Below are 27,616 nucleotides of genomic sequence, written 5' to 3'. Positions count from 1 at the left end.
TGGTCCTCCTTTGAGCCCACACTTGTTTGACGTAATGCTGCATAGACTGTTCAATAGTCTATTGTAGTACCACCAATATATAGGCACAAAAAAATAAAATAATAATAATAATAATTGTGTGCACTTAATTAATGAAGCATGTTGTTTTTCCACATTCACCAAATTAACATAACTATTTATTTTTGCTTCTGGTCAGATATCATGAGATTAATTGTCCATAATACTAGCACTATTTTTAACAGTAATAAAAAACAAATTTGCATAGGCTGTAAAAAAATAACATCATGAAGGGTAAATATTTAACCATTTAATTTTGGTCAGTGTTTTTATTAACAAAAATAAATAAATAATAATTATTAAAAATAATTAAAGTAAAGCTGGATTAAAATAAAATGGCAAACTTAATCTTGAACCTTAAATCTTAAAATTACAAAATTGCCTTGGCAGCTAAATGAAAAAAAAAATAAAAAACAGTTAAAGTACTAAAATTACTAAAACTAAAACTTAAAGCTAAATTGAACTGACAAAAGCACATAAAACTCAAATGAAACTGAAAAACAAAAATAAAATACTGAAATAACACTAGATTTAGTACAATTGCATTATATAATAAATTTCAGAAATAAATATTCAATTTTTTTGTCTCCATAATATATTTTTCACTTTTTAACACACACATACATATACACACACACACATACACACACACATATATATATATATATATATATATATATATATATATATATATATATATATATATATATATATATATATATATGTTATAGTTTAATATAATTTCATGCAGAAATACGAAATAATACATTATGGAAATAGAATGGCTTGTGAATGCTGTGTTAAAAAAAAAATAAAAAAAGACCAAAAAGCTGCACTAAGATGCATCTTCCATTCCTTGCAGCTGGTGGCCCTCTCCTTGCAGAAATGTTCCGTCTTTTAACTTTGCAGTATCATCACTGCACATTTCTGCCAAACCAAAAGCATCTCTTTGATTAATGTCATCACCACTTCTATTAAATCAAGTCTTAAATCATTAGCTTCAATGGCTTAGACATCTGTCCTGGAGCAAGCAAATCATCAGTTAAGACATCTGGCAAACTCACTTTCATCAGATCCGCTGTCACGTCCGTGAGACATCAGAGTGGCTTTCTCAGCCTCTCCCATCATGACGACCCACTCCCCCGTCATTCTTCCAGACTCAAACAACACATTCTCGGCATAAGTGTGCAGACGACAGACGTGGTGGCATGACAACTTTGATCATTCAGAAGGAAGCAGCCGGCCTCTAACTAGCTTTTTTTTTTTTGCTGGAGACATAAATTGCCTCATTGACATAAACATAGATTCATTCATATGAAGTAACGCCCTGAGGTCATAAAAATCTTTTTCACTAATGCCCTTGCACACATACTGTACACACACACTGAAAGCAACTCACCGCAGGGGCTAGGCAAATAATTTCATGGTGCCAGCAGAGACAGATTCTTCTGAAATATGACCAAAGGCATTTCAACAAGATATGACACATACTCCCTCCTTCAGCGCAGTTGAGGGCTGAAAAAGGGTACGATGAACGATGAAGAAGACTGTCTTGAGGCAGGCATCAGCAAAAAAAAAGGCACGCTGGAGGCCAGGGTCCACATGTTAACCTGAGCTCAGCTGGACTTTTAGGAATATAACCTGTGCCTGCATTCCAAGACAGTTAAAATAGCCCAGTGCACAAAGATATTCTGGGCTTTGTGGGCAAAGTTTCCTCCTGTAAAATAGTTTCACTACGGATTGTTTCTTACTCGTAAGCACAGCTAAGGGAGCTCACAATAACACTAAGAGCCAACACACACACACACACACACACACACACACTCACATTCACACACAAATCACAGTGGCAGTGGACTGCTGAGGTATTTTGGACTGTGAAAACCGGTTTAGAGAGAAAAGAGGGTATCATTGCCTAAGAGCAAATCTTTCCATTAAATAATAGACAACCAGTTTCCTCCGAGACCTTCTAATAGAAGTTCTGATTACATTAAGCCTCAAAAGCAGCTACTGAATATAAAACCATATGAGAACTCGTACCAAAAGAACATAAGGCAGTCGCTAGTGGCATTAAAACTGTTTGTGAGATATTTCAGAGTGCCACACCCAGAGGAAAAAAAAGCTGTAGCCTATGATAGATCACTGCTGCAAGCACAGAAAGGTTAACGATAATTTTAAAGTTATAAAGTTTTAATAATCATCTTATTTCTATGTGAAGTCCATTCCACAGCTTAGCGATACCGACATGATATAGAGAAACCATATTGTTGGAATTACTTTCAGAATTTTTTTTTCAGCTGAAGAAACATAAAAACGTTGAGATCCAATCAGAATCCACCTGACTTTAAAAAGTTTGAGCATTTAAAGCAGCAGATGATGATAATAATATAATTATAATTATAGTTATCATTCTAGCCCTAATGATAACTAAAATGTACAGTTTAATAATCATTCAACTAGGGAAGTCCAGACCACAGTTATAATGATAACGAAACAGAGGAACAATATTGTAGGAATCACTTTCAGAATGTTTTTTTTTTTTTTTGCTAATGTACTGTAAAAACAATTTTAAAGAACTTGAACATTTGTGGGAACTACTGTAATTAATGTTATCGTTCTTGGTGTAAAGTATTTACTTTAGTATTCACTTAAGGCCTGTTCACACCAAGAATGATAACTACACAAGAGCTTTTAACTGAAAGACACTTTCAGTCACCTTGACAACATAAAAAGCAGTGTTTGTAAATGCATCGTCTGAAGCTACCGAGTCAAGGTAACTATTTGAAAAAGCAGTTAGCTACTACAAGCTAAGCTACTAAAGAAAAGAAGCTAACCATTATAACCAATATTATAATAAATAGAAACACTGCTTTATGATGAATGTCATCTTAACTACATAAATATAGCAATTAATGTCTTTTAAATTGTCACAAATCACAAAACCAACTTGTTTTAACGTCAAACTTGTTATTTGCTGAAATTCGAACCACAGCCTACTTACATAGTTTTCTGCCATATAGAAGTATATTAGGAGTAGCAAGAGTGCCTAGTATGCGTTCTGGTAAATTACCCGGATGTGTAGCCATATTGGAGATACTCGGATGTAAAAAAACAGCATGGATTACAGGCTAATGTACTACTGAAAACATCGTTCTGCTATTTTATGATGCCTAACCATAGGGGGGGGGGGGGGGGGGCTTAGAGAAGGACTTAGTAAGCAGGAAAGGGTGCAATATTTTCATAAACAAGTTAATAGGTGGGAAAGATCCATAGGAGTTTGCTCTTTTGTTGTGGATTGCCCTGTTGAAAAAAACAGCATATGCTGGTTAGGTATGTCTTGATGCTGGGAAGCTGGTTTGAGCTGGTCCTTTGCTGGTTTAAGATGGTCCTTTTTCTAGTTAATGCTGGTCCTTTGCTGGTCCTTTTGCTGGTTTATACTGGTCCTTCTGCTGGTTTATGCTGGTCCTTTTGCTGGTCCTTTGCTGGTCTTTTTGCTGGTCCTTTGCTGGTCTTTTTGCTGGTTTATGCTGGTCTTTTTGCTGGTTCACTACGTAGGGATTCCTTATCCCAACATAGTGAACTACTTCATTTTTTCGCCAAGTCCATGCACAAGTTCTGTTTGGTTCAGTGGCATTGTTTATGTTCAGTGCCGCCAACATGACTTTTTAATCGTGATTTATTATATTATTGTCTGCGATTAATCGCATTATGCACAAAACTAATAATGCATTCAAAATATGTAATATTTTATGTGATAACATTTGGTTTGCAAACACTTTAAAAGAAAAATATTAGAAAAGTATTAATATTTTGAAAATAGCTGTAATACTGTCATGCTAGTAAAAAATTTAGCTAAGTTAGAATAATGGTTCTATACTTTTTGCCAGTTACTTCCCTAAACTAATCAAATGTCATGACATACAATTCATATGCTCATATTAACACTCAAGCATTGGCCTTTATTTCACCTTGCATCATATTCAGAAGTACTGTATTAGTGTGACGGCTGTGCTCTTTGCTAGCAGTAGCACTTACTAGCAAACAGTCATATACAGTCTTTTCCAATGGGGAAACTGGCCGTACAGAAGCGTTTGTGCAGTGCACTGATAAATTGTGCAGCCTTCAGAGAAGCCAGATGTTTTCTTATTCCTTTTTGTCTGTCTATTCTGTGCTCCGATCTACAAATATCTCAGTCTTTCTTTTCTGTTTGCCTTGTGATGCACTAAAATGCTGAGCTGCTATTTAAGAGTCAGGCATCTGACATCCTTTCAAGAAAGAAAACCCGAAGGAGGGGGGAGACGAAACCCTGCTCACTCTCAGGATATACAAACATCACCGAAGACTCATTCTTGCAGATATGCACACACACATACAGCACCTTGTTCCACATGTAGCCATATGTGAGAGGGAGGCATCCAATTCAGATCACTCGGATTTAGTCACAAAGATTGTTAATAAATCTTTGGTTCTCTTCACATATATACACACACACACAGAAAACAAACTGAACAGGCTTTCATTGTTTTCAGTTGCATATACATTAATTATTTCCACTGGCTTAGCAGAAACAGCAAATGTCAGCACATGCAGATCACACCCACAATTTGTCTCCAATTTTTCACATGCCACTGTAAACGCAGGTGGCTGTGTCTACATTATGCTAAAGCTAGTGAATCCTTATTTGCATATAACCTCACATTTAGCAGAAACTTTAAAAGGAGAAAAATACATTTAAAATGGCTTTTCTAGAAGTGCTGTAGTTCTGGTATGTTAGTCACATCAAAAGTGAATGGGTCGCTGTCAGTTTAGAGATGAAAATGAAAATCTAACCACCGATGACCTAAATTTTTTGTCTAGAAATCAATAAACTGAGGCAAAGGGCATTTTGACTTGGACTCATTTGTGTGTTTTCGCTTTCATTTTGTTTAATGGGTTTTAGATTTAACCACTTTGATCTTTTCCAACAAAACCTTTGTGCATTGAAAATGGCTTCACGGTCTTTCTGAAATTTTAAAAGTGAAAATAGAGCACCTTTTTTCAAATTCATTTACATGTTAACAGCATTTCTTAAGCCTGGTCTAGCCTGGAAGCATTAATAATTTGTTTTACACATATAAATTAAGTGTTAACCGTAAGTGTTACCATAGTAATGTTAGCAATACAGTCAATTTTTAATCTGCAACACACACATGAAGAACTTAAGGTTAAGATTCATTATACAGCACAAAAACAATGAAACTGTGGAAAAATAACTTTTTAAGTTCGAAGTTAGCATTTATTTCAACAAGGATCTTTCCAAATTACAAGTCTTTCTTTTCCATTTCACAAAATATTTACAACAGAAAATCCCTCCATTTTATCCCAAGTATTCAGTTAGTTTTGAAACGTTCATTTGGTCAATGTTTCTCTTAAGTAGATCTAAAAAAAAAAAAAAAAAAAAAAAAAAAAAAAAAAAAAACCTTAATTCCCCGTTTCAAAAGTCGATTTATAACTGCTAACAGTTATATTATTATTTTTTTTTTACAAGTGCTCATAAACTCTTTTCCACATGCACTCAGTAACAAACAGGAAGCCAGAGGCTCTGTTGCTTGGAGCCGGAAATGGCATTAAACACAAGGAAGAACAATTACAGCATTGACAGTAAATGCAGAGGCATCAAGTGCACCATGACCCCTCTGAACACAGGCCTTTTCGTTTTCGGCTGACACGTTTGCACTAAAGCCACTGTTGAGTCAGATATAATGAGAGGCCATGGGTAAACGAAAGAATGCGAAACCAATGTATCCTGCGTTTAACATACAGGATGTAAAGGGGAGCGTTTCTGTGGCTTTGAAGGGCGTGAGAGAGACACAGCGCCGTCTGGATGGGGACCAGATTGAAGGTTGTGGGTGGAGGCGCGTTCTCAGTTACTTTGGAAGCTTAAGGAGAGGACTGTGAACCAAGGTGAAGGGCATTTCCATTAAAAAAAGCTTCATTCAGTAGGGAAGGTCAAGCGAACAATGGCGGCGATGACAATGTTGTGCTGTTCCAGTTTCCGGGTTGGTTAAAAAAACAGTTAAGAATGGTTCAAATTAAACATGTGCTTGTGCTATTTGTGATGAATAAAAAAGACCACAGACTTAAACAAAATGAAAGCTAAAATATGGAAGGTTGGGACACTATACAGAGTTTTTGCACATGGGTGTTCTAAAAAAATGTCAACCATGTGAAGTTAATAAAACTTTGTGGGCTACAATTCTCTCAAGAGTAAATTGCCTTAAGTTTCATTAAGAGCTGACTTAATGGTTTTACTGCTGACTTCCATCGGTTCCCCTGACGAGTCAACGCTAATTGCGAAAATTTGGATCTTACAAAGAAAGTGCAACATTATTGATGATTTGACAAAAGACAGCATCCTCCATCATCTCTGCATCTCTTGCAAACATTGCGTGTTATTTTTAGAAGAGCAACTTGAGTTCATGGTTCATAATCACAACACCTTTAGTGCCTAAATAATGTGCAAAGCTATGCTTGACTTTGTGATATTAACTTTCTTTTTCACTGCTCTCGGACTTCAGCAGTTCATCCAAGTTAATTCTAAATGATTGATAAGGTCTGTGTACAAAAATGCCCCACATGCATCTCTTTAAGATTTCTCTCAGCCGAAAAAGATGTCCCATTTGGTGACTGGCAGCAGTCACTGGAGCAGGGGTTAACTGGTGACATAATGCTTGGTGGAAGACTGACCGTAGAGGCTGTAGAAGTCAGCGTGCCTGTGCGACTGAGAGGCATCAATCCAGTCACGCATGGACAGGCTCTGGAGAGACTGGGACATGGCAGGGGCCGAGGGCAGGGGGGCATGGGAGTATTCCTGCGAGCTTACTGGCCAGGGGAAGGAGCTGGAGCGAGGGTAGGGAGGATGTCCACGGTGATTGGACACAGAGGGCACCCCTGAGCAGTAACAGTTATCGACTGTGCACATCAAGATCTTCCGCGCTCCATATTGGGACAGCTGGGAAGAGCTGCCGTTTGGGTAATGGGAATGTGGGAATACCGAGGCAGAGTGCGGTAAGGGTTGGGAGCCGGAGGCTGAGCTGCTGCTTCCTGCGTGTTGGGTGGAGCCACACGGCCCTAGAGCTTGCTGGGAGGACTGACCTTCGCCTGGGGCAGAGCCCTGAGTGAGACTCAGGCACGGCTGCTTGGCAGCCACAGGGCCTGATGAGGAGGAAGAGTCCATGAAGCTAGCGCCCGCTCGGGTGCTGCCGCTGCCTTCAGGGAACGCCACTGAATGCCTGCGCTTCTCGCAAAGGTACGCCGGAATACTCTGGAAAAAGTTTGCAGGAGCACTGAATGGAGCTGGAAATGACAAGGATGAAGAATTTTTTTTACAGAAATGGTCAATTATTTAAAAAAAAAGAAAAGAATAAAAAGAGCAGCTGAATGCAACATCAGAAGGTTTAATATAATTAATACTTGAATATATGTATTTTTGAATGCATACCTTCCAGCATCTTGCAGAGGTTCTTCTCTCTTTTAGAGATTTCAGACAGAAAGAGTTTGGAGTTGAGGCTGCCCACTTTGTATGGTGACAATGTGCTGCCCACATACGGTTGAGACCTAGAGTCCAAGAAAATTAACCATGCAAATTAATTGTTACACTAAACACAATAACAAAATACGAATGATGACTAATGAACATTATGATAATGGTTAATGTATGCAAACTCTGCAGTGACTCACCTGTCCATTAGTATTTTCACAGATTTTGTGTTCTAAAATAAAAAATAAAAAAAGATATTATACATTTCAATAACAGGGTTCCTTCACATAAAATACAAAAGAAAAGATAAAACAACAACAAAAACAAATTATGTAAAATGTTCATAAAAATGATTATATGATATGATATAGAAGGTGGCAATAGTATCTTTCATTATATACACGGAGATAAAATATATATGGAAATTGTCTGTTTATCCGCATAAGAACTTAATTTCTTTATAGCGGTAATAAAACATGACATAAAAATAGACATAGACAGCAAGCAGGCTCCACCCACCAGAGTTGTGTGTGGGCTTTGCCTAACACAGTTGTTGTGTGGGTTTGGGCACTCCAAATAAAGCAAAAAAAATTCCAGAACTGATTTTTTGCAAGTCAATTGAATAACTAAAACAAGAGCAATTCAAGGACAAGATGATAAGAGAAGTATGTGGAACATGTATGTCTGCAGCAGAGTGCTGACAGGTGGGAAAAAATCTTTTTTTTTTTGTTTTTTTTTTTTGCTTCATTAAAATAAAGTTGCTTTGCAAAAAATTCCAAATGTATAGTATCTGTTGGTTTTAGTATCTCTTTTGGTTTATAGTACCTCTCTCCTGTAGGATTAGCAATTATGCTAACCAGTATTTGTTCCCCCCTCACTGATGAATATCATAAAATCACATAGTTTAGCGTACTATTAACAAATAGCTGAGTCTGACTTTACATCCAAATCTAATAGATAAATAAATAAATCATTTTCATACTTCATATTTCCTGAGTTTCAGAGAGGTGTATCCAGCACATGAAAAATTGATGCCTATTCTACATGGGGCCAAAAACAATCATTTTCTGGAATCTTTTATACTATTACACTGTCATGGCCCACAATAAATCGGAGTTTACTCGTAACAGCAGGGCAGAAAAATACTCCTCATCATCCTCACCATAACAAAATGCAAAGACACTTTAAAACACCACTAAATGTCACCATTTATAACAAACACAGGCTGTGTAGTATTGACAACAGCAATAAAAGTCAGGTCACCTTCATAAAACCGATGTCCTCGGCCTTATCGAAAACCATCTGGATGGAGCTGAGCAGTTTCTTAGCCTCCTGCTGTTTCTGGTGAAGCTGCAGGGCCTGCGCAGAGTTCTCCTGGCAGAACTTGGAATGGGCCTTATCCAGGACCTCCAGGGTCTTCCCCAGATCCTCCTCCAAGAGCTGCTGCATTTTCTGATACTGCAGCTGCACCTCCTCCTTCAGGTTCTGCACTTTGTCCTGAGGTTCCACAGACCGGCACAAAACCATTACTTATTATGCAAGTCTAGTTCGTTCTTAACAATGGGGGTTAAGCAGAGACTGCATCTGATGTGGATGCTTAGGGAGAGCTAAAGGAAGTGGATTTGTTCTGGTACAAGAACTAGGCACAACCTTGATCTCAAACCTGTACGAACGTACTAATGTGATCATTAAAGGGTTAGTTCGCCCAATTTGCACGAGTGAACGAGTCATTATCTGGTGTTCATCTTCAGTTCTCTCTTCACAGCAGTTCAGTCAGTGTACTGTTTGAGTACATAAATTACTCCGGGATATTGGTTTGTTTTAACTCAGAGGGAGTGTCAGCCACATTAAAAAAGTTAACAGCTTAAGTCATTTGCGGATTAATGCGTATTGGAGATGCGAACCATTTAAAACGATTCAGTTCGATTCGGTGAACTGGTTAAAAAAGATCCGGTTAAATCGAATGATTAGTTCGCGAACCGGATATGACAAACTGCTTTGTTTTGAACTCTCTCACAACAGACACGGAAGAGAAGACAATGCTGAATAAAGTCGTAGTTTTTGCTATTTTTGGACCAAAATGTATTTTCGATGCTTCAAAATATTCTAACTGACCCTCTGATGTCACATGGACTACTTTGATGATGTTTTTCTTACCTTTCTGGACATGGACAGTATACCATACACACAGCTTCAATGGAGGGACTGAGAGCTCTCGGACTAAATCTAAAATATCTTAAACTGTGTTCCAAAGATAAATGGAGGTCTTACTGGTTTGGAACTACATGAGGGTGAGTTATTAATGACATAATTTTCATTTTTGGGTGAACTATCCCTTTAATCACAGTAATAGGAATAGTGCTAAGTGTTTAGTTCCAAAGCTCACAAAGCAAAGGATGCAATTGTTCTGTTTATAATAATGTGATTTAGTCAGTGTACAGCATGAACATTTCACACTTACTTCCATGAGACATTTGTCCGATTCTAATTTGTAGAGCTGCTCTTCTATGTCCTGAACCCGGTCTTCAATTCGATCCTGCTGTTTGATCAGCATTTGCTGAAACACAAAAAGATATCATTAGGGCAATACTGTTGAATATATCTGGCCATATTGAGAGGATCAGAATCGGCTGATAACAGAAATGTAAACAATTACATTAAAAAACAAACAACCAAAATAATCATGAACCATTTTCCACCAGAAAAAAAAAATAAACACTTTGCCACAAACTGCTCCTAGTTTTTAAAGAATATCGTCAGTGAAGACCATGCTCGAGATGAAAAAAAGAAACATATGGAGAAAAGAAAAAAATGCAAATGTAACTTGTGAGCAGAATATTTTTGTAGGTCTTTTCCAATCTGCAATGCAATTCGTATACAATTATGCAAAATGTGCAAAAATGATTTGTATATTTTGGACATAAAATGCTGCCTATGAAATTACCCAAGTCAATTTTATTCCTCACTTTAAAAATGTAATTTCCACCACAGTCATTTTCAGAATATTATGAAATTACATGACCTGAGGTGGAGTGGAAATGGCACTTTCAGAACAAAGGAAATTCCTCTATGTGCATGACACTGTATAATAATAAATTGGTGCATGAAATGAGGGTTTCATGAGAATTGAATACTAGGAAGAATGATATTTAATCAGTTTCATTTGTATGCTTCAAAACAACAACACAGTTTCAAACAGTACCAAAGTATAATTTACTGTATAACAAAGTCACTGACATAAAAAAAAACTTACAAAGACAGATCCGAGACACTATTAAAAGCTTTTCTTAATATCATACTGAAAAAGCAACACAGAATCACAAAACTACTGCAATATGTTTTTAAGAACACTTGATAGGCATTTAATAAATCACAATGTTGCTTAATTATATATAACCAGTAAAATGAATAAATCTTTAATATTTAGCTAAGCCCAAATATCATATATTAATGACAATGAGTAGAATTCAAGCTATACACAAATTATTCATAAAAGAGGACAAGATCCTTTTTTAAAATTAATAATGCTATAATATAAATTCAGTTTGAACCATAAGCTAAGAATTCTTGATACTAGAAAATAATTTTCAGTCTTATTTTATTGCTAGACAATGAACAAACTAGTATTCTGGTTAACTAGCATAAACTTTTCTTTCAAAAACTACATAAAGAATATGAGAATGCAGCACTAAGACAAAAGGATAAAAAGTCGATTCTGTTGTGATGGTACAAATGTAACTTTGCTAACTTCCTGTTCCTTTCTTTTCAATGAATGCAATTGTCAAGGCCCCACGGAGAAGGTCTGGTGGCTGAAGAGGAATTTCAATTATTTTCCTTTCATATTCAATGGCAAACAAAGGGAAAAAACACAATCAACAAATGACTTGCGACGCCTGACAAAGTTCAGTGGCACCTTAGGAACAAACCAAATTAGTTTTAATTAAACAAATGCCTCGTGCGAGAGGCAGACACCAAAAATAAGGTGGGGGTACTGTCATGGCAACAAAGCTCTTTTTCATATCTGTATATTCAGAGGGGAATATGGGGGAGGAAAAAGGAGGAGAAGGAAAGACAGCATAGAGGAGAGCAAAGAGAAAGAAGGAAGGCTCATTTCACACCGTCTTTCCCCATTTTGTCTTTGTCTGGGTCCAAGGCAAAGACAAATCACGTTGACCCTGTGTGTGTGTATTTTGGAGCAAAGCCCCGTATTGAATACAGGCTAGCTCAAAGATAAAACTGCTTCCTGTAGAAAGAGGACAAACCTCAACCACATCAAGCCACTTTATGCTCAAAAGCTTACAGGCGAAAAACAGGGCTCGCATGCCAAAGTTGACTGAGGGCATGTCTAATTCAGTTGTGTTTCGTCAAATTTTAATAACCTCACACGGGGGGATGAAAGCCTAAACAAAACAGGTATTCTCACAGAAGCAAAGAAATCAATTTGGGTATTTTTCTTCACACTCGAGAGTAATGCTATTATATAATTCTGATTCATCTCAGCAACAAAGAGTAAAAACAAAGGGAATCAATGTCAGTCTTCAGAGTGCAGCATTACAGGACAAACGCAAAACCCAGAGAGGGATGCGCTGCAAACTAATGATCTTCAATCACACCGCCTGACAGACGCTTAGAACAGCTGACTGTACCCTCTGTGCAAAATGAACTACATCAATCACTGCCGATGATGCGCGTAACCAAACCTTTTCCTTTCAACAGATTTTGTTTGTTGAGCGCATGACAAATTGGATCCACAATCACATGGTACTACTGGGTAAACTGACTTGTTTTCATGTATCTCATCTGTGCATCAACCGGTTTTCTTGTGGCGTAAATCCATTACCAAGATTTGGATCCAAGGAATTGGATTTGGCAGTAATTCAGACTCATACAAACTACTCCTAGCACAGCAGGAGATCTATCTTGCATACATTTTACAGTGATGGTACATCATTTAAAGCCATATGGAGCCATTTTCTCCCTATAAAGTCACTTACTGTAGTAATTTAAAGGAATAGTTCACCAAAACTAGAAATCTGGTCATCAGTTACTTACCATTACGACCTGTAAGAAAACCTGTGTCCTGAAATACGTATTAATGTGTTTTTGTCCACTCAATGAAAGTCAGTTGGGTCCAGTGTTGTTTTGTACCCTACTGACTTTCATTGTAGAGCCAAAAAGGTTCTTCTTCCTGTTCTGTAGAAGATCGAAATTACATAAGAATGAATAAATGATGATAATTCTAATTTTGGGTGAACTCTCTCTTTAATCTGTGGTGAAATACTGTGAATTTGGTGACGTCCATCACAATGGCCAACAATACGTGTTTGGTTTCTGAAACCATCTACTCCTTTACATATCAAGTGGGTGTTTATCTACATCAACAATCAGGAACAGAAGTAAGGTCAAGAAGCAGAAAACCGCATGGAGACAGAGAATGTCTTTGAAGCTCTAGGATCTAAGACCATGGCCTAATTGTAGTGACTGATGAGATCGGGCTGCCGGCAGAAGCCTGGAGGGTGGAACCTAATACCTCATGGCAGCGGTGCTGGCTTGCCATCCAGGACAGACCTCTCTCAAGGGGGAATGGGGGTAGGGTGCTCAAAATCACTGTCATTTCAAACCAGTGTCTCTTCCGCCAAGGTCAGAGTGAATGAGGCAATAGCAACCTTGCCCTGAGCTAAAACCTCAGACAGAGCCATTTTGCCTTGTAGCAGATGAATGTGGAAGAATGTGAATCAAACATTCACAGTTAACTTAACATTCACAAACAAGGCCTACCTGTGAAAAACAACTCTGGAAATCCCTAAACATCCCAAATGGACATGGTCTTGGTTTCAAACAGCTTGGTTTAAAACACAACAACGGTTCATTTTGTAGATCGATTGGTCATTGCTAGCATTTCCTGTCACAGAAAAGCCTGGGATAAATGATGGCATATGATTTCTATAATCAACAGAAATGGAAATGAGGCTGAAAGCATGCACATGAATCGAACTGGAGGCACACTGCTTTACCTCTTCAAAAATAAAGCTACTGTAAAGGGAAAAAAAGCATCATGCGTAATCCTGTACTAACTAAACTGATTTGTTTTGAGATATTTGAAGCAAATATAATATCGGAGTTTAAAACCCCATTCTGGCTGTGAATTTTATTTGGTTTTAGGTTTATAAAAAGGCTCTAAAAGCATCTTCAATAGCATTGTACAATGCTGATTATTTAAAGCAAGAAAATACAGGTTGTTTTGATGCAGCAAGCCTAGAAAATGCAAGGGGTTGTTGAGGGTAAATTAAATCCAAATCTGGCCTTTTCCCTCATCTGTGCCACAGAAAATAAGACTCATCATTAAATTCTCCAGTCACAGTCCTCCCCCTCCTCAAAACGCCATGAAAGGATGCACCTGTGCTGGGAAGATAAGCCCAAAGGAGAGCTTCGGTTTTGTTTGCAGCTCTACCCAATTGTTTATCATTCAAATGGAAGAAAAAAAGGGGGGGAATGGGACAAAAACTACCTCTATAAACCTTGTCATCGTCTCCACCAAATCCAGAAGTGAACCACAACCTTTAGCTGGAGGTAAAACAACAGAATGTTGAACATAGCATGGGAAGGAACACAAGAAGTTGAGGCCACTTACTCTGATATCGTTACGTCTGACTTCTATATCGCACACCGCGTGGCCATGGTTGGTAGCACATCTGGAGAAGCAGCAGTATTGGCAGACGGCCACATGCTCGGTTTCACAATGATATAGTCTGTACTCATCGTGCTGTGGACAGCTCCAGGCCCGCACATCCTCGGCGTCCACCAGTAAGTGTCCAGCATTGGAAGAGGGTTGTTGGAGATGGGTCTGTACGTGGGAATGGCAGCAGGGCGCATTGCACCTGAGGCAAACTTTCTGGGCTTGAAGCGGAGGGCCGCGCCTGCACAGAATGCAGTGCAAGACCGCAGGAGTCTTCTCAATGTTTAACGCGTTAAACTTCTCCACAATGTTGGACAGTTTGTGGTTCTTCTCCAAAGCTGGTTTTTGGCTGTAGGCATGGTTGCATTCGGGACAGCGAACCATTCCATTGTCTTTAGACCAGGCCTCGTTGATACACATGCGGCAGAAGTTGTGCTTGCAAGGGAGCTGAACCGGCTCTGAGAAGACGTTCAAACAGATAGGGCATATGAGCTCCTCTTCGAGACAGTTCTTCCAGTTCTCAGCCATCTTTATTAATGCTGACAAGTCAATGTAAAAACTGTATAAAACAGGTGCTCCTCTGTTGATACAGTAATGGGTGGAGTGGGAACCACAAGGACCTTGTTTTATCCCACAAACCTCAACTTTGTGCCAATGAGGGTGTGAATACTCCAGAAAAGTATACTTTGAGCACACTTTAGCTCAAGGCAATATCACTACCACCCACTTCGTTCGTGTCAACTGTAGGCGTCGCGAAAATGTTGTGTTGCCACACCACTACAGTGGACTTTTCTGTCTTGTGACTTTAAATGCCAACACACTAGTTCATATTCTACACGTATGGCCGATTCCTGCGCCCACTAGTTATGTATCGAAGAATAATCTAGTCTGCTGACAGCTCTTCGTTTACTAGGTAACGTTAAATAGGCCGTTTTTCGCGAACAGCCTCGAACAAGAGACTGATAAAAACTGTTGAAAGTCAATTAGTATTCTCACGTCCAGCCTTTTGTTGTTTCCGTCCGCTGCTATTGTGACATTGCCTCACAATGACACAAATTTTATTTCCAAAAAGGTTTATAATGGTTCTGCTAGCTCTCCATACAGACGTGCGATACACTTTATATTAATATAACGTAACTTGCTCGTATCGCACATCCCCCGTAGCGTCTTACAAATCTGAATTTCATAGAAAACAACGATCTTAACCAGACCAATCGGTTAATTCTTACACATATATGTAGACTACGCGCATACTAGACTTCCCCTTATTATAACAAAGGAACATAGAGAGAACATACACTGGTATGTATCCGAGTCTAGAGAAAACTGGACTGCCGAGTGCCTTCACTTTGATCTCTTCAGGCGAGAAAAGACGATACGTTACACCTTTATTAAAAATAAACCTTTTTTAAAGCGAAACGGAGTGGTCCTCGCTATTGGAGTCTGTCATCTGCCATCTTGCGTCGGTATTTAAAAATGAAAAAGGAACCGTCTCTGTTTGGCCCCCATCAAGCCTCTCTCTCGCTTTAGTGCTTAAAAGAAATCAAAAGTGGATTACAGGCGTGCGTTTCTTCGCTGCTTCCGATTCCTATCGCGGCCGATTCCTGAGAGCGTGCATCCATGGGGCGATCTTCAAAACGGGCCGATCTCACCATGGTATAATTTATGTTTTTTCCCCCCTCTTCTCTCGTTCAGGCTTTGATCAGGGTTGGAATGCAGGGACAGAGAAGAGAGTTTCAATACACACAGAGCTTCACACTCGCTCCTCCCCTTCCAACGACCACTCCGCCAATCACGTGACTCATCACCGCTTTGACATGCCAAAAGGAGGGGCTTCGAGCAACGAGGCGTGGCTTTGTTTAAAAGGGCATCGACATTGGGAAATAACGCGAATATTAGAGGGGATTTTGAATCATCCCAGTGACTCGAAACTTTTGAATCTTTGCACTAAAATCACAATCAGAAAGAGCTTTACTGCCAAATATGTTTGCACATACAAGGAATTTGTTCTGTTAACAGAAGCTTTCAGGACACAGAGACAACAACAACAGCAACACACAGATAATATAAGAAATACAGATATGTGAATAAAACAAAAATAGTAGTAATTTACGTTTTCAGTCTCATTTTCGATTTGGGATATTTTGTTTTTGTAACGAACTATTAAGGATTCATTTTTTTTTCAGACTTAATTTTATTGTTAGCAGTGAACTTTTCTGCAAGTTATGCATCCAGAGGTGAGTGTCATTAATATGAGTGGCAAAGGGGAGACTTCAGTGACTAAACGAGAATGATTCATTCAAAAGATTTGTTAAATTACAATGATTCATTAACGAACAAATCATGACCGTCTCTGTTCTTCTGAGTGATGTAAAAATAGTTGCATAAATACACAAATAGGCAGCCACTCTAAATAATGAGCCTTATTAATCAGAAAAATATGTTAATTTGAATCTGAGTTTGTTAACTGGCTGATTTCATTTTAATTTTCAACCCATACCCAGCTCGATATTGCCATTACATTACCTTACGTCACTTGTTGTTGCCCCTTTAAGAGGAGTTCGTCATTACCAAAAACATGATCAGTTCAGGGAACGGGTGAGAGGGGGATTACAGGGATTTCTCACTCGAGCTGTAATGATGAACTTGTTAAATTCGCTGACATAATCCAGTCCTTCCCACATAGGAAACTACTCAAATATCCGACAGGTGACGTAAACAGTACAGGAAAAAATAAGTCACATTCATAATCTCTTAATAGTGTTTTGGAGGTGAAGTTGTTTTGGAGATGACACACACGTGATCAGCAATCCCAATTTGCAATCTCACAATCTTCTAGACAAAAGGACAGAATGCTGAAAGCTCTCGAGGACTTTTTTTCTGTATGCTGTCCGCATGGGAACCAATTATAAAAGTAATTTGAAACCTGCACCTAACTAGTCATGTGGTGCCTCATTTTGTTGGATCATTCTGGTATTTGTATGAATACATATTTATATGTCATACACCGAGATCAATGCTACAGTGCCAAAATGCACGTTCTGAGTAAAACCTATGATGACCAGAAAATTCTTAATTATTATTGTATAATGTGTTAAATGGCTTTTAGCAGGTCCGCAACTTTTTAATGTAAACAATGGATGAATGCACTGGTTTGGTTTGGCCTATACAAATGATTAGATTTTAGAGTTTAAAATGGGTTAATGCTAAAACAGTAACTACAATTTTGTCTCCAAGTGTTTATTTAACAAAGACAAGAACATCACACTGAGGCATTACTATTATAAAACAACATTTTGCAAGCAAAAATAATCATACAATGAGCAAAAGCACTAAAATAACTCATACATCATAAGCCATAGCTCAGTAAGTGGCCTCAGTCACATGTCTAAAAATGAGAACATTTTCTAAAATAACTCAAATGTTTACTACAATAAATAAGCAGGAAATATGAATAAAGTATAGGATGTGCTCATTGTGCCACAACCAGTAGTTGACGAAATAAATATTTTGACCATCTAAAATATTAAGACTTTTCTTCATTTTAAATTTTTTTTTTCAACAATTTGCAATTTCACAAATACATCAAAAATTTTATTTGTACTAAAAGTAAAGCATATAAATTTGGTAATAAAAATTTACTTGGAAAACCCTTATACAAAAATATTTCTGTAGCTTTGAGAAGTCAACTTGTATTTTAACGTCAGACATGCTAGTACAACACACAGCCTGCATTTACTTTCATGTGAACTATAACATACATACTTTTTCAGTAATAATAATCACTGATAGCAATGAGTAACTGAATTAATTTCAAAAAGTTATATAAAACAGATGTTACTGGCCACTAAACAACTTCATCTGGCCAGATTACAAAGACATATATGTATAAGACATGTATAAGTCCTAAGTCTGACCATATAGAATGAAAAAACACAGATCCCTGGAACGCTGCTGAACTTACTGTAAACATGCCCTTTCTCAGAACACAGTGTATTTTTTCACATAAAGTGGAAACATACAGGCAAGGGAGATGTGATTCGATTTGCCTTGATTATCAACCCATTTAACTATACACTGAAACTTCACAACAGGAGGTTTGGGGGCAGTACTTTTAAATAAGGTCCCAAACCACTAGACTGGTTAAACCGTCTATTCATTTTTGGTCACATACTCAATATAATAGTTTAAAAAAAACATAAGGCAGGTTTCAGTAAGATGGGACCATACATTGTCTCTTTAGTGTCTCTTGCAGTATTTGGCATTACCATTCTCCATTCAGGGTCTGTTGGCAGCACGCCTGGTCTTGGGGAGTGTCCACCACTCATCTTTCTTTCCTCTTCCCATGCTTACAAGAACATTAGATAGCCTTGACATCAATGAGGTGGCTGTGTTGGGCACCCTGCCTTAGGTTCTTGATGTTTTGTAGCCTTCGTCCATGCAGAGTGAAGCGAGACCACGTCAGCAGCTGCAGAAGGGCACAGGAAATGGGCACAAACACCAGCAGATAAAAACAACCCTGACGCAGTGGCACAGGGATCGCAGGAGCTGCAATTGGTGCTTCAGCCATTGAGTTTCTCTCGAAGATGTCATATCCTGAAAAACGATAGGGGGTGATGAGACACAAATTCACTTTTTATTCGTCAAAGAATCCTGAAACAAATGTTATCATGGTTTCCACAAAATAAAGCTGCACAACTGTTTTCAACATTGATAGTAATGAGAAATGTTTATTGAGCACCAAATTAGAATGATATTCAAAGGATCAGGTGACACTGAAGACTGGAATAATAACTACTGAAAATTTTGCAATCACAGCAATAAAAATTTGTTTTTAAAGTATGTATTCAAATAAAAAATCTATTGTAAACTGCAAAAATATTACTTGTTTTTACCATATTTTAATCCAATAAATGAAGCCTTGGTGAGCACGAAACTTCTTTAAAAAACTCTTTAAACAGTAGGGCATTTAAACTTAAAAATGAAAACAAACTGCTCTGTGCGAATTTTATTTTTGAATAATGTTCTTCTACTTCAGTTCTCTAAAATAAATGCAATTTGGTTGAATATTTGTAACCTTTTTGTTATTTAACGGATTCAATTTCACATATTTTTAAATGCAAACTTAAACTTTAGTTTTGAAGTACATTTTTGTGGCCACTAAAAACATTTTTAAATATATAAGAATATAAAATAAATTAAAGCTAAAAATCATATATATATATAACATATACTGTATATATATATATATATATATATATATATATATATATATATATATATATATATATATAGTACAGACCAAAAGTTTGGAAACATTACTATTTTTAATGTTTTTGAAAGAAGTTTCTTCTGCTCATCAAGCCTGCATTTATTTGATCAAAAATACAGAAAAAAAATGTAATATTGTGAAATATTATTACAACTTAAAATAATTGTTTTTAAATTTATTATACTTTAAATTATCATTGATTTCTGTGATGCAAAGCTGAATTTTTAGGATCATTATCACATGATCCTTTAGAAATTATTCAAATATGATGATTCATCATCAAAGTTGGAAACATTTCTGCTGCTTAATATTTTTTCAGAACATGTGATACTTTTTTAGGATACTTTGATGAATAAAAAGTAAAAAAAAAAAAAAAAAGAAGAAGCTATGTTTTTAAAATATAAATATTTTGTAATAACAATATACACTACTGGTCAGTAATTTGGGGTCAGTAATTTTTTTTTCTTTCTTTTTTTAAATAAAATCAATACTTTTATTTTTTTATTTTTAGGCTTGATGAGCAGAAGAAACTTCTTTCAAAAACATTAAAAATAGTAATGTTTCCAAACTTTTGGTCTGTACTGTATATATATATATATATATATATATATATATATATATATATATATATACACACACACACACACACAATTTATATAATACATTTAAATATATTAAGAATATATTGTAATATACTGTGTCAAACAAAAAGTCTGAAGCAGGATTTGTTAGATGGATCCTTTGTTGTTGGCTCTTGGCATTTGCTTCATTTTCCCTCATTTGTAAGTCACTTTAGATAAAAGCATCTGCTAAATAATTAAATGTAATTACTGAATGTGAAGGTTAGATGTAATGCATGTTCATTCACTGCACACGCACCTGTGTAGAGACACAGCAGCCAGGTACCAATGAGAGGGGCAAAGGTCTGGCCAGGCTTGGTTACCAAGGCAACCATACCAAAGAGCAGGGCAGAAGCTGCTTGTTGTCGGCGGTTCATCACAAAGTCTTCATCCACTAGGTCTGTGATCACCAGGTTCAGAAGTTTACAAGTGCCTTCGGTGAAGATGCGATTACTGCGGAGAGATTCAAACAAAACAGACAAAAGACAATGCTGAAGAAAGACTTTCTTAATCTGTTCTCAAGTGTGCATCTTTTTATTCATTTATTACTGTTAACTTAAAAAATGGTGAAAATGTGGGGTTTGTCAAAGTTATAGACTAGCACATTAATTCAATTCAAGTTTATTTGTATAGCGCTTTTTACGATACAAATCATTACAAAGCAACTTTACAGAAAATTATGTTTGTACAATATTTAGTAGTAGCTTATAAGTGATGACTGTCAGTTAATGTGCATATTACAGGATTTTTCTGAAAAATTAATACAAGGCGTAGTCAGCCAGACGATAAACACTGAACAGCAATTGTTAAAACAATAATGAAACGATTTTAGTTCAAACGAACTGTAAGCAACTGATCATTTTTAATGCATGTTGCTTTTTAATGCATATTTGTTAATTTTACAAAACCTGTGACTTTACTAACAGTTGTAAAAAAATGATCTGAATTGAATATGACTTGACAAAATATTTAATACATAAGGATTTGGTACATAAGGAGTTTCTTCAATAAAAAAAGATTAGAATTTTTCATTAACCAATGTTCAAGAAGATTACTTAATTCATAATTCTAATAATTCTTCCTGTTTTGCAATTTCATATAGTTTACTTTATGTCTGCTTTCTCTCAGCACGTGTCCTTAGCATGGATATAAGTTCTCTGTTTCAAGTCCTGAATCAACATGGATTTGCTAGCAAACAAAAGCACACCTGCTCCATTTAAACAAAAACTAATAACCCAAAAATCCAGAATGTTTTGAATTTCATATAACATATGAGACAGAACACCTGCAGTCTGAAAGCGCAAGGTCTCGTGGAACGTTCATTTCTCACCTAGCAATAAAGATGCAGAGCAGAAACACGTGGTCCGCCCCGGCTAAGAGCATGGCCACGCTGAGGCCCAGCTTCAAGAGGAAGAGCCCGCGGACAACCTGGTAGACACCCAGTCTTTGGCACAGAGTCAAAAAGTAGAGATTGTTCAGATGAGGTGCAATGTAAGAAATGCCTGTCTCACAGGAAAATAGAAAAAGAGAATGTAATAAAAAAAATAAAAAAAAGGTATCATGGTTTTCACAAAAATATTAAGCAGCACAATGGTTTTCAGGGATGATAATAATAATGACTTTGGCCATGTGAATGATTTCTTACTTTCTTACCCAGCAGAAAGGAGCCTGTGGAGGCAGAGATACGGTCTGACAGAAGGTGCTCCAAAAACAGAGGAAAGAAATTGCTGTTGAAATGGCAGTGGAATACCTGCAGGTGGTGGGTTAGAGGAAAACCATATAATTGGATCCCTAATTGGATGGTTACCAGAAAAAGACACTGTCTTTTGTGCATGTTCCCTCATTTTTACCTGTACAAGGTTCATAGAAACAAACCACATAAAGTTCTTGTGGCAGGATAGCTGCTTTAGATATTCCCCAAGAGTGACTGGCGTCTCAGGTGAGGTTAAAGGAGCCTGACCGACACTCAGTCTATTAGGATGTCAAGGAGGATGTGCAATCCAATGGAAGGCAACGAAAGAAAAAGAAAAAAAAAGATGAGGGGAAACTTACATAGTGAAGTAAAGCAAGTCACTGTAACACAAATGGCTTATTGTAATAATATGAAGTTTGTTTCAATTTTAGCATTTTAAAATGTTAGTAAGTTTGTAGTCCGGCAACTCTGGAAAAGTGCAAAACAGCTAAATAGATAACTGAATGATAGAAATAAAATAAAAAAACAGAGTTTCAAAACTTGAGCAATACTGGGTGGGTGGAATAAATAATACAGAACACAGCTTTCATGTTCTTTTTTTCTGCTGTTTTCATCTGAAATTTATCATAAATTTAAACCTGAAATTAAACGGATTATTTTTTGAAAGCTGCAATATTTAAAATATCCATAGGTGACCTGCTAAACCAAATATCTTATTTTGTCTTCATGAAAAAATTACATTGAAGCCATTTTAATGCTTGATAAGAAAAGGCACTGTTAAAATAACAGCTTTTAGTAAAAATAAAAAGTACTCATTTACTCAACTGCATATTGTTTTCTTTCTTTTGTAAAACACAAAATGAGACGCAAGGCAGAATGTTTGAGCTGCACTTTTCCATACAATGAAAGTGGAAAGTGATTTAGATTTAAAAATGCATCTTAAATATAAAATACAATATATCTTTAACTCAAGCTAAATTTATGTAGTTAACTAAAACCATAACATTTTTTATTTTAAATAAAAATTATCTGAAATAAAATATAAAAAAAACTTACATTTATTATATTTCACCTATTTGCCAATGTACAATTTTTGGGTTTCATTTAGTTTGACTAAAATAAGAAACTACATAAAAATAAAAATAAAACTTTAACTAAAATTAAGATGTACATATAATCATGCACTTTTCTTTGTACAGAAAACAAGTTAATACCTCCTTTTACCTTTTATAGTAGAAAATAAGATTTATTAATAATATAATAAAATAGTTGAGAAGATATGTGGTTGAGTAAATTATACCAAAATGCTAATTTTTTTGGGTGAAATATTGCTTTAAGAAGCTGTGCTGGTAACACAAATACTGCATGTTCATATCCAGCACTATCCCTCCTCCCATGAGTGAGGCAGTTAACCCCAGGTTGCTCCATGGGGACCGGCTCTGCAATTAGTGTGGTGTAAATTGCTTCAGATGAAAAGTAACTGCTAAACGACAAGGAACATTTAGCACTGCAAAACAATAACACTCTTACTCAGTGAGTGCTTGGCTCTCGTGCTTGCGCAGCTGGACTTCGTTCTGAAACCGGTGCCGCAGGAGACGTGTAACCACAAAAAAGCCCAGCATTGAGAGAGAGGCTAGAGTTATGCAGAAGAGTCTGAAGTAGTAGAAGTTTTCCTTGTTCCAGAAGGAGTAAGAGAGGAAGACGGACAGCGAGCCCATTGCACTGAACAAGGAACTGTGGAAGTTGAGGCGTGTGCGGTCATGTGCAGACACGGCCAGGTCAGCCAGGAGGGCGTTGTAGTTGAGGTCGACCACCGTGAGGAAGCCATCGTAAAGGCACAGGCAGATGAGGAACTGCAGTCCAGGCCAGGTCCAAGCCACCCAGAAGGCCAGGAACGAGAGGGCAAAGAGAGGGCCGCTGCGGGACAGTGCCTGCAGACGCTTCAGGACCACCTCAGGGGACGTGATCTGGGACCCAGACCTGAGCAATCAAACACAGACATTTCAATGAGACTCATCTTACCAAAATATGGATTTCCAATTTGAAGAGAGTGAATAATCTCACTGAGGAGAGCTCAGGAATGAGCGGTCACTCAGCCAGCCAAAAAGAGGGTCGTTCAGGCTATTCCATATCAGAAACACAGTCTGCAAAAAAGAAACAATATAATGAACAGAAAAGAAAAAATTTATCACTTAAGAAAGGTTCATTAGTTTACATGAACAATATTTCTACAGCATTTATTCATCTTAATGTTAATTTCAAAATGTATTAATGCATTATTAAAATTAAAAGTTGTGCTAGTTAACATTAGTTAATGCACTGTGAATTAACATGAACTAACAATGACTGTATTTTCATTAACTAACATAAAGATTGATAAATACTATAATAAATGTACTGTAATTAACATTAACTGATGGAACCTTATTGTAAAGTGCTACTGAAAAAAAAATGTTAAAAACTTCAGACTAATGAAAGGTTATTTATTTTGGTCAAGTAGGCCTATAATTAATAAGTATTTCAAATAATTAGAATAAACTATATACAATTCAGACATTTGGGGTCTGTAAGGTGTTTTTTATTTATTTATTTTATGTTTTTGAAAGAGGTCTCATATTCACACCAAGGCTGCATTTATTTGATCAAGAAATAAAAAGAAATAATATTGGGAACAATTATTACAATTAAAAAATATCTGCTTTCTATTTTAATATATTTTAAAATGTAATTTAATCCAGTGGTAGCAACGCTGAATATTCAGCATTATTACTCCAGTCTTTAGACTTCATACAAATATTAAAATGAATAATAATAATAATAATTTAGAATCTTAAGTAATGGAAGTTACCATTGAGTAAACCTACCTCTCCCACCCAAAATGACATCTTGTCAATCTTGTAAACAGACACAAAGGTCTCGACATAATACAGTAAGAAGACATTGTGGAGAATGGAGATGAATAGAGCCAGGGAGCCATAAAGCACAGCCGTTGAGATGCCCTGGCAGAGGCCCCATACCCTCCTTCCCATCCTTTGCTACTTCTCTCCGCTCTTCCTGCCCACGCAGCGCTCTACACGTCCCACAGGTTGGGCAGAGGAAGCTCATCACTTTATCCACCCCTGCAAACAAACACAAACCAACCAGTTCAAACCCATGCAGTCTATTACTGTGTAAAATATGAGTCTGGGTAATGTCTGTCGGCTGTTTTTAGACTGGAAATCACCCTTACTCAAATTAGATTCAGAGAGTGTAACTGGACAACGGCCAAGCCGATGAGAAAACTGAGCATCTGGATTACATTTTCAAGCAGCTTTTACTTTGTTTTAATGATTCAGCACTTTGCTTGATATGAATCTGGAAAAACAGGCTAAAGCCCGACAAGACAGAAACCTCCTCCTGACTAAAATAACAACAATGTGGGGAGAAACATCAGCAAAGATGTTTTATCACACAGCTTTTACAGGGTTAGTCAAGAAAATTGTGGTTATTGAGTATGAAATTACAAAACATATTTAATTTGTTTCAAAACCAGTCCATTCTAAAATCAAAAATGGAAAATCTGAAAATAACACACACACACACACACACACACACACATATATATATCTGAAAAATGGCTTCGGTATTTTTCTATGCAGAGTTTTATGGGGAATTTGGGAAGGCGGCAGCCTATTTTCAATATTCATAATAACAAAAACAGCTTGGACTTCTTCACAGGGCGTTCTGGTCACCCCTCCATATTGTGCCTATAAAACCATTTCTAGCAGGAAGTCACCATAAACCCCACTGAGAAGTGTAATTGCACATTACACATTAAATTTTAATGAGCTGAATGATCTCATATCAGCTTCAAAGATGACAATAACAAACACTGTTGTTCAGTCCAGAGATTTCCCTGAAGTCTGAAGAGAGATGTAACCTGAGCAGAAGTGTATTCTGAGGCCTGCGATTGCTATCAAATATTGAATGGTTTCCAATAGTAGGGTAGAGCGGACTTGTGCCAATTCTTCACGCACAGTGAATCTTTTGGACATCCGTGAAAACCTTTCGCAAACATCACCGTCCTCAACCCGGCACACGTGGCATACAGCAAATTAAAATGTTTCCCGGGTAGCACACCTGATGTTTACATGCTTTGCAAGCTCACACAGGTCCTGGGATTCTTGGAAAACATTCATCCTTATAGTTAAAACAACTTTAAAATAACCTTGCCCCCAGCTCTTTGAGAGAACAATGAAATGCGCAGTTACTCTAAACATATGAGTGAACTTGTTACTCCCGACCTGATATCCATCTGTTCTAAGGAGTGGAGCAAAACATATTTCACTGGATCGCGTTGCAGCAGTGATTCTAATCTCATCTCATTTCTAAAGGTGATACAATTTAGCAATCTCTGATCCAGCAAGAGCTCAAGTGCCATGTTCTGGCAGCGCTGTGTTACAATGACAGGTTGTCCACCTGTGTCTGTTCTCCAGAGAAACAGGATGCATGGGAACTGTTCTCACATAGACGGAAGACTTCTATTTGACCAAAACGTCAAACAATCAACACCCTTTTTACACAACTGCTTTATCACCTATAACATAAATCCGATAGCTAAACAGCTTTCACAAAACTTAGTCTGTATTGTTTTCAGAAGAAAGATGTTCATTTCTGTAGCCAAGTTAGAATTACCATTAGGTCCAAGTAGGACATGTATATACATTTACATTACATTTAATATATACACACATTGGTATAATATATAAATAAAAATAAAACTTAATATTTCCATTAATAAAAATACATGTCACACATAGCCTATTACTTGTCATAACATTTAACTAAGTAAAATTAGACATTTTCTTATATCAGAACACTGACACTTATATTAATTCAAGAGCACAATCATTCATTTAAAACTACATTAATAATTTTACAATTATGTAATTTTCCATGTATCAAAAATACGTCACAAATTTGTATTATTTGTCATAACCTATAATTGAGTAGAATTAAGCCTTTTACTTGTTTCGTAATATCTCTTTTAAGTTGTTCACCAAAATGTGTTTTATTATTTTACGTTAACGATAATAATACAATGAATGTAGTATATGCATGCAACTCATATCTCACGTACCGTCTTCTCCTAATAAATAATTACCTCTGAAGCTCTGTTAAAAGAGCCATTGATCACACTGACAGTCAGACTCTTCTGACACCTGTAAGTAAATATTAAATATATCCATAAATATATTCTGTCTTAGTTACCGATTAAAAACACTTAAAACACAGAGCTGTTAAAAGAGGAACTGGAAACGCTGCAACGACTGCTTCAACTCGATGATTATCCTTTAGTATGACATTTAATATTTCTTTAGCAGAATTAGCGAATGTTTTCGCTTTGTATGACACGTGGTTACATTATCACTGGCAGAACACATATTTGATCAAACTATGAGCTGCGAAGTTTAAACCTAAAAGAGTTTAGCTCGCTGGCAGACTATCCGCTTTTATATCAAGCAATACGACTAAGTGTGCCCGCAGACGGACACACTTTAACCAGCTGATCTGATCAGAACCCGTGCGATCAGTCGAGTCCGGGATTTTATATCTTTAGGCTGTTAGACACTTACCATAAGGAGCTGATGTCAAAGCTGCAATCGTCTGATGATCAAAACAGACGCTGAAAACGTTTCTAGGTTTCACAGTTCTATCGAAACACGTCATGTGTTGGATGAGGAAGCCCGTGACGTCATGAGTCCTCCTCATCACTCCAGCTGCCATTTGTACACGTCAT

The 27,616-nt window shown here is 36.9% G+C and overlaps 2 protein-coding genes across 3 annotated transcripts; both read right to left on the bottom strand.

Annotated features, from left to right (window-relative positions):
- Positions 1-5,306: 5,306 nt before the first annotated feature.
- LOC132121627 (E3 ubiquitin-protein ligase TRIM8-like) lies at positions 5,307-16,027 on the bottom strand. Its single transcript, XM_059531224.1, has 6 exons — positions 14,208-16,027; positions 10,038-10,133; positions 8,840-9,073; positions 7,777-7,808; positions 7,538-7,653; positions 5,307-7,392 (listed from the first exon to the last, which is right to left on the bottom strand). The coding sequence occupies exons 1-6, from the start codon at positions 14,778-14,780 to the stop codon at positions 6,749-6,751; spliced, it is 1,695 nt and encodes a 564-aa protein (XP_059387207.1). The 5' UTR covers positions 14,781-16,027; the 3' UTR covers positions 5,307-6,748.
- A 1,933-nt stretch (positions 16,028-17,960) lies between these two features.
- Positions 17,961-27,567, bottom strand: LOC132121626 (transmembrane protein 180-like). Of its 2 annotated transcripts, XM_059531222.1 has the most exons (10): positions 27,453-27,556; positions 26,981-27,038; positions 24,702-24,956; positions 23,902-23,981; positions 23,368-23,817; positions 21,995-22,115; positions 21,798-21,894; positions 21,475-21,646; positions 20,404-20,597; positions 17,961-18,848 (listed from the first exon to the last, which is right to left on the bottom strand). In XM_059531222.1, the coding sequence occupies exons 3-10, from the start codon at positions 24,864-24,866 to the stop codon at positions 18,613-18,615; spliced, it is 1,515 nt and encodes a 504-aa protein (XP_059387205.1). In that variant the 5' UTR covers positions 24,867-24,956; positions 26,981-27,038; positions 27,453-27,556; the 3' UTR covers positions 17,961-18,612. The 2 variants fall into 2 exon arrangements, with proteins under 2 accessions (XP_059387205.1, XP_059387204.1); XM_059531221.1 differs by lacking the exon at positions 26,981-27,038 and having other exon boundaries at positions 27,453-27,567.
- Positions 27,568-27,616: the final 49 nt, after the last annotated feature.

The sequence above is a fragment of the Carassius carassius genome, chromosome 39 (assembly GCF_963082965.1).
Source record: "Carassius carassius chromosome 39, fCarCar2.1, whole genome shotgun sequence".
Taxonomy (NCBI): Eukaryota; Metazoa; Chordata; class Actinopteri; order Cypriniformes; family Cyprinidae; genus Carassius; species Carassius carassius.
This window is presented reverse-complemented; position numbering and strand designations above follow the sequence as displayed.

Excerpts from the sequence above, each read along its gene's own strand:
- LOC132121627 (XM_059531224.1), bottom strand. The coding sequence starts at position 14,780 with ATGGCTGAGAACTGGAAGAACTGTCTCGAAGAGGAGCTCATATGCCCT. Across the intron at positions 9,074-10,037 it reads CGGACAAATGTCTCATGGAA|GACAAAGTGCAGAACCTGAA; the intron begins GTAAGTGTGAAA and ends GTGGAACCTCAG. Across the intron at positions 7,654-7,776 it reads GTGAAAATACTAATGGACAG|GTCTCAACCGTATGTGGGCA; the intron begins GTGAGTCACTGC and ends CTTGGACTCTAG.
- LOC132121626 (XM_059531221.1), bottom strand. The coding sequence starts at position 24,866 with ATGGGAAGGAGGGTATGGGGCCTCTGCCAGGGCATCTCAACGGCTGTG. Across the intron at positions 22,116-23,367 it reads GAGAGCCAAGCACTCACTGA|ACTGAGTGTCGGTCAGGCTC; the intron begins GTAAGAGTGTTA and ends ACATCCTAATAG. Across the intron at positions 20,598-21,474 it reads CTCTGCATCTTTATTGCTAG|TAATCGCATCTTCACCGAAG; the intron begins GTGAGAAATGAA and ends ATCTCTCCGCAG.